At 41.7% G+C, this 10214-nt stretch overlaps 1 protein-coding gene across 2 annotated transcripts; it reads right to left on the reverse strand.

Annotated features, from left to right (window-relative positions):
- Positions 1-2285: 2285 nt before the first annotated feature.
- On the reverse strand, positions 2286-9312 carry LOC128757637 (NXPE family member 3-like). Of its 2 annotated transcripts, XM_053863086.1 has the most exons (7): positions 9167-9312; positions 7814-7953; positions 4509-4976; positions 4128-4429; positions 3584-3654; positions 3307-3519; positions 2286-3220 (listed from the first exon to the last, which is right to left on the reverse strand). In XM_053863086.1, the coding sequence occupies exons 2-7, from the start codon at positions 7925-7927 to the stop codon at positions 2631-2633; spliced, it is 1758 nt and encodes a 585-aa protein (XP_053719061.1). In that variant the 5' UTR covers positions 7928-7953; positions 9167-9312; the 3' UTR covers positions 2286-2630. The 2 variants fall into 2 exon arrangements, with proteins under 2 accessions (XP_053719061.1, XP_053719063.1); XM_053863088.1 differs by lacking the exon at positions 7814-7953 and having other exon boundaries at positions 9167-9309.
- Positions 9313-10214: the final 902 nt, after the last annotated feature.

The raw sequence follows: 10214 nt of genomic DNA on the forward strand, positions 1-10214 counted from the left end.
TTGGACGCTGAAGTCAATTGTTAAAGTAAATTCATGTTCCTCTGTTCGGTTGGATCTGTACATTTAGGTCATTGCTATCAGGTCTATTACATGCAACTTGGGACTGGGACATGCGTTGCGACTGGAAGGAAAGGTGACAGCCCAACAAGCCACCAAAACACATGAAAATGTCAAATAAAAGCAAAAGGCAGATTGTATTTATGATTGCCAAACATACAGAGTCAATAAAAGCTACAGTGAATGTCAACCTAATTATTATAAAGGCTTATTATACAAATATTATGTCATAATGTTCATGTGACTGTGTTGTGACAAAAGGTTGTCGCAAGGATGAAAGGGAAAGTGTACAAAAGGGTACCAGACCAGCAATGTTGTATGGTTTGGAAACATTGGCACTGAGGTGGCAGAGCTGGAGGTAGCCGAGATGAAGATGCTGAGGTTCTCTCTGGGAGTGAGGAAGACGGATAGGTTCAGGAAACAGTAGATCAGAGGGACAGCACATGTCAGGTGTTTAGGAGACAAAGTCAGACAGGCTAGATTGAGATGGTTTGGACATGTACAGAGGAGAGCTAGTGAGTGCATTACCTCTCAGAGACTGAGTCATGTGGAGTCGTAACTCATGAAGAACCATGAGGTTGGCAGTCTCGAGAGCAGATGGGAGCTTGTTCAAAGGAACAAAGTGTGCCATCTTGGAAAACCTATCGACAATGGTAACCATAGCATTTATACCTGCAGAGGGAGGTAGACCCGAGATAAAGACGACCGCAAGGGACCAAGGGCCGCTGGGGACAGTGGTTGAAGGAGCAGTCACAGGAACAAATCAACGGTTAGGACTGGAACACGAAACTCTGATGAAACGGGATTCAGGGAGGATAGTTTCAGTTCTCTCACCTGTAGCTGAGTGTTTATGAAGGCATGAAATGGCATAAGTTTTGGTGTTTTAACTCCTTGGCCTGTGTGTGAGAACCTGAACCACCGGGCCTGGCGCATGTGCCTATGTTGTAGTATGTTTCGGCTGGAAAAGGCGGTACACAGATGAACTTTGTTATCCTGGGGATCACGCGGAGGAGTCCTGATTCAGTGACTCTTCGAGTCAATGGACACGTGGCAGTAAGGCGATTGGAGTGATAAGGAGAAGGATGTCCTGCATAACTGAAGCAGGATGTCCTGCTGTTATACTGGATGATGCAACTTGGTCATGAAGAGGAGATCTGGTGATTTCAGGAGACAAGATTGTGAGACAGACTGGATGGGTTAATATCTTACAACTTGAAACTGTCTGAAAATTAAAAATTTGTTACTTAACAAATTACCGTATTTTGCGGATTATCAAAGTTTGGCCGGGGTGCGATTTATGCGTGAAATTACATATTACATTACATTATATAATTTCACATGTTATTTTCACACTACACCGTAAGGGGGCGCTCTCAACCTGAGTTGAGAATTTTAACATTGTGCTCTAACTGAAATAAAAACAACTGAGAAAGGCTGAACAAAAATGGCACCGAAAAGAAAATCATATTCTGTAGGTTACAAGCTGCAAGTAGTGAAATATGCAGCAGAAAGAAACTTTGGAGTTAGCGAGAAACTTGTAAGGGACTGGTGAAAAGCGGAGGTTACTCTTACTGAAATGAAGAAAACAAAAAAGCTCATCTCAGGCTAAAAGCCAGGTCGACACAGCCAGGATTCAAATTCAGAAAGGCTGGAATAATGGGAACTACAACTGACGATGAGTCTGACGAAAGCGACGTAGAAGAGGAAGCGTCGCATCTTCTGCCACTGGAGTCGGCAGAGTTGTTTAAAAGTGACCAGTTTAAAAAATGGTTTGATCAACGTGTTAGCCTGTTCTTTATGCTTCATGCTATAGTTACCGTACACGTATCCCGCCTGTCGTTCTCTATTCTATTTTTATTTTAAATTGCCTTTCAAAATGACATGTCTGTTCTTGGTGTTGGATTTTATCAAATAAATTTACCCGAAAAATGCGACTTATACTCCAGTTTGACTTATATATGTCTTTTCCTTCTTTATTATGTGTTTTATGGCTGGTGCCACTTGTATATCTTATATATCCTTATATATCCGGAGCGATTTCAAATCCAGAAAATACAGTACATCAAAGAATCAGAGGCAAAAGTGCAGCACAATAACTACAAAAGGTCAGTTCAAGGGAATGGAGAGACACCTCACACCACAACAAATGCAAAAACTTTATTGATCAATTAGATCAAAACAACACCAAATTATGTCATCCAAATGAATCCAGAATCAGAGAAAGGTCAGTTTGAAATTAGTGTCAAGGCGTAAAATCAGCAATAAAAGACTTAATATAGCTCAGTCTCACAGGAACCAGTACGACGCAGCCGAAGGCAACGTCACATGATTTGATTCTCCTGCTTTATACCAATGCCACCATATTGTCAAACCACTGCAAATGTACATTTGAGTTCATGACCCACAGAGTGAGATTTCTTCTGCACTTCATCTCAGTCAATTCCACATGGTTCTCAGGTACAGTCAACATGTCAGAGACAGCAGTCTCACATGCCTCCAGAGTCCATCAGGCTTCTTTGGTTTAGTCCTCCATGCTTCCTCTTTCATTGGAGCCCATTTCTAAGCAGTTGTGTTCAGGAGACGGCCACAGCGCTCTTGCCACCAAGCACCTTTCCCTCCTTCAGAGGACAGATGTAGGACAGGACCACATCCACCATGTTCTTGATAATAGGGGGCAGGGGGTGAAGCAGAAACCTGGCATCATGTGCCAATGTCATCTCCCAGGCATCCACCCAGCGAACATTCACTCCGTGGAACACAGCTCGAAGTATCTTATTCTGCTGCATGGTGGACCAGTCACTGTTGAATACTGCTCCAGAAGCAGACAGGTCTTTGATGTTTCCAGTGCGAATAATAACCAGTGTGCCTGGAGACCTGTTCAACAATTGCACAACAGCGTTGCGGATGCGCTGCAGTCTCCTGAGGTAAACCTCATCAGGAAATGAAGCGAAGTGAGCCCAGATACCCAAAATTACAACGGTGTTTGCTCCTCCCTCGATGGAGTTCAGCTCATTGGCAACGTATCGAACCTTGCTGACTGAGATGGGTCGTATACGTATGGGCAGACCATGGACCTGGTAGAGCATGAAGATGTTGTTTGCAATGTCGGTCGCCATGTACGGTCCGGTCTTTGGGCCATTGTGGAAATCAAAATTCACCAGACCTGAGAAGAAAAAAGGAAAAAAAGAAACACTTGTTGCAAATTCTGCTTGTACTCAACCCGTAATTGCATTTCTCATTATTCTCCACCTGGCAGTTTTTCAACAAGGTATTCATACCACTGTCTGACAGTGGAGTCTCCAAACATGTAGATCTTCTTTCCTTGGAGACATTTACTCATGGCAGCAGGCTTTTGAAAATGCTGAACTCTGGTCCCATCCAGGGCCTGCCACTCTCCACGGTAGTAATATCCAGAATGTCCCAAGTTCTCTACGGTTCTGTTCCTCTCTGAACCTGATGAAGCTGATGAAAGAGAAGCAAACTTCTTAAACATCCATTCCACAATGATCAGTTTGACTGTTGTTACCATTCCTCTGTGGCAGCACGTTCACAAACGCTGGTCCTTCAGATCTCAGTTTCACTTTCATGTTGACACCACTGAAAAAAGTCCAATCATACATACGTGATGAACACATGCCATTTGACTTGCATTGTGAGTATTTTTCAGTTTTAAGAATATATTTGCTGACTCAGAGTGAATATGAAGTAAGCATCAAAATGTGTTGACGCTTGTGCTGAATAAGAATAACTGGCTCTCATGATAGGTTCCTCTCATGTGTGGATGTGGCGCATATTTGTAGCCATTCTGTACTTCAGTACCACATCAACGCACCAGTTTCTCAGGTCAGTAAAATATGTCCAATTAAGGAACCAAGCTGTTGGGAAAGTCATGAGTGATGCTGACTACTGAACCACGTACCATATCCAGTTATCACATGAGTAGAACTGCAAAAGTTAATGAAAAGTGAACCCCTGGTTACAAGACCCAACTAAGCCCCCGACGAAAATAAAAGTTAAACTAAAGGCAATGAAAGTAATGTAGGTTTTGTCAAATTCAAACAAGCTCTTACATTTGGAAAACCTTTTCTTCACCAGGGTCATGGAATATTTTGGCATGATATCCTCCCATAAAATGGCTGATTCTGCTTTCACAGCCCAGCTGTTTTGGCTTGAAGCAGAACCATGGCTCCCCTGTGAGGAGGTCGGTGAAGTCACACACTGGCAGTTTGGTGGGTCGCAGGCAGAAATTACAGTTCATGGTTTCAGAGATGGAATTTAGGCGGAAAACACTTTTAAAGTAAACTCTGTCTGGATTGTCTTTGTTCAGTCTTCTTATTACTGTGACGGCCTCACTGGGATGAAGAAGAGTCACCTGGCAGACAAAAGAACAAAACAGCGTCTTGTACTGTACTTTGACTGTAAACTTGTGTGAACTGCACTTCAACCCTCACCTCGATGGTTGCTTTTCCAGTCCAGAGTAAAGGAAATGTGGCTGTGTAGGAGCCGTTTTCATGGTCGATAACTTGCCCTGCAACACCAGCCTGAAGAACTGAGTTGTGGACTCGGGCAACTAGGACATCTCCTCCAGTCTTCTTTGGTTTGCCCAGGAAGTCCTTCATGGTAATAGTTACTCTCAGTTCATCGCCAACATGCCACTGTTGCCCTCCAGTGCCTCTGTGAAGAGTAAAGCTACTGCCACGGGCGTTGGTGCACTTGTTACCCAGCAGGGGTGGTGTTTGGGGCCAAGCTATTGAGCTGAATATGTTCTGTTCTTCAATAAGTTCGTGTGGGGAGGAGGGTTGGAATTTACAAATGTCAACTTTTCCTGTTGTTTTGCTCCCATTTTCTCTTTGGAATCCAAATGCAGTACTGTTGTTCTGGCAGCTGGGCTTTGGTCGTGGAGGTGAATACTTTTGATCCTAATGAAGTAAGAAAAAAATCTCAATCTTTTTTGAAGCCCCCAACAGTCTTTAGTACCACACCACAGAATTCTGCTTCTAACAACCATCAGCTGTGATCGGGTGTGTGCTTAGTTCAAGGCCACTGACCAAGGAGAGATTGACTGGTCATATGTGGATGCGGGTGATAATTTCCCTCATGGTAACCACTGAATGAGTGGTTCATCACCACCTTGATCCCAAACTCACCCCATTACTGCAACGTAAACAGTGTTTCAAACATGCCAACTTTTACTGCATATGAAAGTGAAAAGACCAAAAAAAAATGCATGAAACAAATATGAATATTTGTTTGTGTGACTTAACTACTGTAGTGAAAATGCACAATAGGTCCCCATTAATACATTGTTCCGTTTTTCTCTCATGGCCAAGTCTGTTTGCTACCATTTACACAGTGCACTTGGGTTCCGTCTGTCTCTGACTTTGACAGTGTTGCGCTTTACTGTGAAAGTTCAACAATCAAAATTAACTTCTGTTCATAATGGGTTCAGTGTGAGACACTATTTTTACGTCTTGGAGCTGGTCAGTCAGTCAAGGCCAAATAAAATATCACTAAGATTTTGTCAATGATTGGCAGAGTCAAGGTGCGTTGAAAAACAGTCTAAAGACACCAGGTGGAGGGCTGTGCAACTTCGGGGAAGCAGACCTCTGAGTCATGTCATATGAATCAAGCTACAAGACCTTAACCTGACTCAAGAAAGAAAAGTGTAACATCTCGACTTTCGTTTCAACTGCATTTAACATCTGCGCCTGTCACCAAATCTGCCCAGCACCAGAGACGCCCGAATACCTGACCGATGCAAGACGCCATTGTTAGATAACTATGTTTATATGAGGGTCAGAGACACAGGTAGAATTTCGTCAGACAACAATACCAGCTCCAGAGGGATAGCTGTGTTGCTAAGGCTAAGCTTTTAGCAGTGAGACCAAGAGAATTACTGAAATAGATAGGGAATGTGAGGTGGCATCACTCTCAACAATGGACTCAGTTACCAGGATGTGAAATGAAACTGAACAGCTCACATAATACCCTGCAGCCAACCACAGAGCCCTCTCACACCCAATGAAACTTTGAACCAACCACAATGATTGGACAGGAAAACAACTGGTCCAGAACCTGAAAAGTTGGTTTGCAGCTGCAGCGAACAAATATTGGTTCAAGTTGGCGAACCAAGATATTGTTGGTGCTAGAGTCATGTTCTGGTTTTACGAAATGAGAAGGGAGTCAAGGAAGTGCTGGAACTTAAGTCTTCACTGCCACCTCACAAACTACGTTGATATCATGGTGCCGCAACATGGCCGAAGTCATCTGAGTCGCTGACTGTTTGTCAACACTTTGCTGCTATATATAAGCAGTGGCCCTGTACCAGTTGGCCCAGCGGTTGAGGAGCCCCTCTTGTAAAGAGTTTGAAAAGTGTACAGTATACATCTGGGAAAAAGTGTTCAACACATTGTTTTGTATGCCAACCACATTATTTTGTTTCTAGGACAAATCTGTCCAATGCCATTTGATCTCATTGAAAGAGTTCTGTCTGGACACAGTGGCAGAAGTCTCAATTAATACCCCTGGGCAATGGAGCTGACTGAGTCATCTACAAGTCAAGGCCTAATAAAATTTCACTAAGATTTTGTCAATGATTGGCAGAGTCAAGGTGCTTTGAAAAACAGTCTAAAGACACCAGGCTGAGGGCTGTGCAACTTTGGGGAAGCAGACCTCTGAGTCATGTCATATGAATCAAGCTGCAAGACCTTAACCTGACTCAAGAAAGAAAAGTGTAACATCTCGACTTTCGCTTCAACTACATTCTGCGCCTGCCACCAAATCTGCCCAGCACCAGAGATGCCTGAATACCTGACCGATCCAAGACACCATTGTTCGGAAACTATGTTTATATGAGGGTCAAAGGTACAGGTAGAATTTCATCAGACGACAAGAGTAAACAGATGCACAGGAATTGCAGGAGAACAGTTCCACAACAATGTGAAATGAGGGAAGACTACCGTTGAGAAAGATCTTGTATTTAAAAAAAAAAAACTTTAAAGATATGCAAACAAATTAAAGACGAACTTTCAGTTGCTTGAAATTTCTAGTTTGGACCCAAGTTGTTATTATCATTTATTTCCTCCCTCAAAACTAGATGCTGGTTTCTTGGTGCGGAAGAGAAAAGGGCTTGTCACCATTGACGTTTTTGCATCATATGCCCAATTACAGCAAAAACACACTCAGAAAAAACAAACATGGAACTTCTTTTGTGATTTACAAATCAATATTTCACGTTCTGAAGTTTACTCCCCCCTTGAACTTGACTCGCTTCTAACATGACTTTTCTATGGCACAGCATGCTGAACACCTCAGGGCCTCATGTGAAAGTGAAATAGCAGCGGAATTAACTACAGAATCTTGGTCTAAATGCCTTCTTCTCATCTACTCTTGTGCTGTAAACTCTACACACCAGTTGATCCAATATGAGGTAATACAAAGACTTTACTCCAGAGTGAAGATTCATTCAGTTTACCCATCCACATCTCCAATATGTATCAAATGCAAACAGTCTGAGGGAACTTTGGCTCATATGTTACTTCCCTGCTCTACACCCACCAAGTTCTGGGAAGAAATGTTTCACATTTATTCTAAGGGTTTGGATAGAAGGCTAATAATCTCCTAGTTTCACTAGATTTTGGTTTAGAAATGATGTGAAGCTTCATTGAATTCTTTGAATTCTGACATCAAGCAATGATGACCAAGCACTACGCAACAAGATCTTGATTAAAAATTAAATTTTAAAAAGTCTTCTTACCGTGGAGATTTTTGCAAAGTTCCACAGGATAATTGTGAAAATGGAAATAAATATTAACGCTTGTAAGGATCTTCCAATGCAGGACTTTGCCAAAGTCCTTTCTTCCTCCATCATTGTTTGGGTTGTCAATACAAAACAATCTGAAACAGAAGGGAGATGGATGGAGACGGTTTCTTAGGGTTTCAGAGTGTTCCGAGTGTCAGCATGACGTGAAGTTGCTTTCAAGAACCACGTTCATCCATTTCTAAGCCAACACGAGACGCTTCCCCCATGCAATCTGTTCCCTTGTAACATCCCAGATAACAGTCCGTTCTGTGCCGACTATGGCTGACTTTGCGCCACAATCGGCAAAGAGACAGGATCCTTATGCAAGTATACCTGGGCCACTGATTTCTACACAGGTTCTGACTCATTACTTTAGGTCCATTGTATTTTCTGAACATGATGGTACACCCACAGCAAGTGGATGCGGGGCCAGGCAAGGTAAACCTCATGTCAGCTACCACAGTTTTTTCCTTAATGTGTGGGAAAGATGCCATTCTTCATTTCAGCACTGCCCCAACCGGAGGACAGCGGTGTTTTATTCCCCAACAGATTTTTTTTTTAACCTAACTTTCACATGAACAGTATTAACGTTTACAATTCTATTCGTTATGATTTCATGAATATATTGATCTAGTTCTTGTTTGTGTTTTATTTGAAATAGTCAACATGTTAAAGACGTTTAAAAAAAATGCTCCCTTCTGTTTATCTCTATTAAGCTGATTGATAACTCCCCACCCCACCACTTCGGTTTTTTTTTTTTTTTTTCGTTTTTTTTTTTACGTTTTAATTCAGTGTGTAGAGCCGCCATAGAACTTGACACGCACGATGTACCGTGTATTTTATTGAGACATCAAAGTAAGTCTGTGTGACAATAAGACACATTGTGTCGCGGAGTATTATTTTTATTATATTTATTTGTGTGAGCTGGAACAAAACGCTCTTCTGAATGATTTTGGTTCGGGACAAGCGGCCACTGAGACATTTTGTCTCATGTTTTTTTTCCCTTGAATGACTTGAATGACAGTGTACCCGTGTGCAGTTTTCTCTGTGGTTGTTGTCATGATTGAACTGTATTTTAGTGTTGGAACAAGCAAATGCGAATGTTTTCTTTTAAAACGCATTTATATATCAGTTCTAACATGGACTTCGATGTATTCCACCCTGTGCATTCACTTTCTCGGACTTTTTTAAATCTGTTTTTCCACATATAAGACAAAAAAATTATAAGACAAAAAGGTCACTCACAGTTTGCATGGTTAATATATCAGTAAAACATTCATGATGTTGGATAAAATCTGTTTCACTTACGCTCATGGTCCTAACTGCGCCAGCATCTGTGGTGTTTGAGAATCCCAGTAAAAAAATAAAAAGTAATTCCAATGTGTAAACGATGAGTCATATGGTGTAACTGATACCATGATCCATCTTCTTCCATCTGTGTTCCGGGATCCTCCTCGTCCTCTGTGGCCTTCAATGGTTGGTACTGCTCATCTGATATCACTCAGCGTTCGAACCGCTCTTGCGCTTTGACTTTTATCGCATCAATGCTGTCATGCCGTTTGTGACCAGCAGATGTCCCCATCCGTGGAGGACACACCAACTAACTCTCAGCTGTCCGTTTGGGTTGTGCTTGTCATTTGGATATCAACCATTTCGATGTTTACATTCAAACGGTTGTCTCGCCTTTGACGTCACATGTATTGAACTTTGAAGCAGATAGATGGCCCAAAATCGAGGTCGGTGCGAGACTTTTGTTTAAAGTTTGGTCATATTCAAATTCATTTTCACACAGCAGCATTTTTTGTGATAAGATGACCTGCTCTTCATGATGTTTTATTCTACTCAATTGGCTTGTGAAGCCACGTTTAAGTTTTTGTTTTCCCTTGACAGCTTGGGTGAAATAATAATAATAATAATAATAATAATAATAATAATAATAATAATAACAATAATAATAAGAAGAAGAGTATAGGTGTGGTACAAAGATATTTTTAAACATTGTTTGTAATTATAGTAACAGGTTTGGTAGTTACTCAATATGAAGTTGCATTGCTATTAAGACAACCCAATTCCTTTGTGATTGACAGGTTTTCAGTGCTGCTTGCAGAGATGCTTCATGGTCTTCAAAAATGAGTGCGAATGTAGAGCTGTGTGGCCATCAGTTTGGTTCACACTTCTTAAAAAAACGTAATATATTGGAGTGACTGAGAGGTGGACTGCTGTATCCAGCAGTGATGTGGACTACCCATGATGCATTTGGTGGTTTTCAGATGTACCATAATTCAAGTGGCTGTTGTGTTTTATGCCTTCTCTGTGTTCACTGTTTGCAGCAGTTTGGTTGCTTTCAATAAATAGC

Source organism: Synchiropus splendidus, chromosome 4, assembly GCF_027744825.2.
Source record: "Synchiropus splendidus isolate RoL2022-P1 chromosome 4, RoL_Sspl_1.0, whole genome shotgun sequence".
In the NCBI taxonomy this organism is placed as follows: Eukaryota; Metazoa; Chordata; class Actinopteri; order Syngnathiformes; family Callionymidae; genus Synchiropus; species Synchiropus splendidus.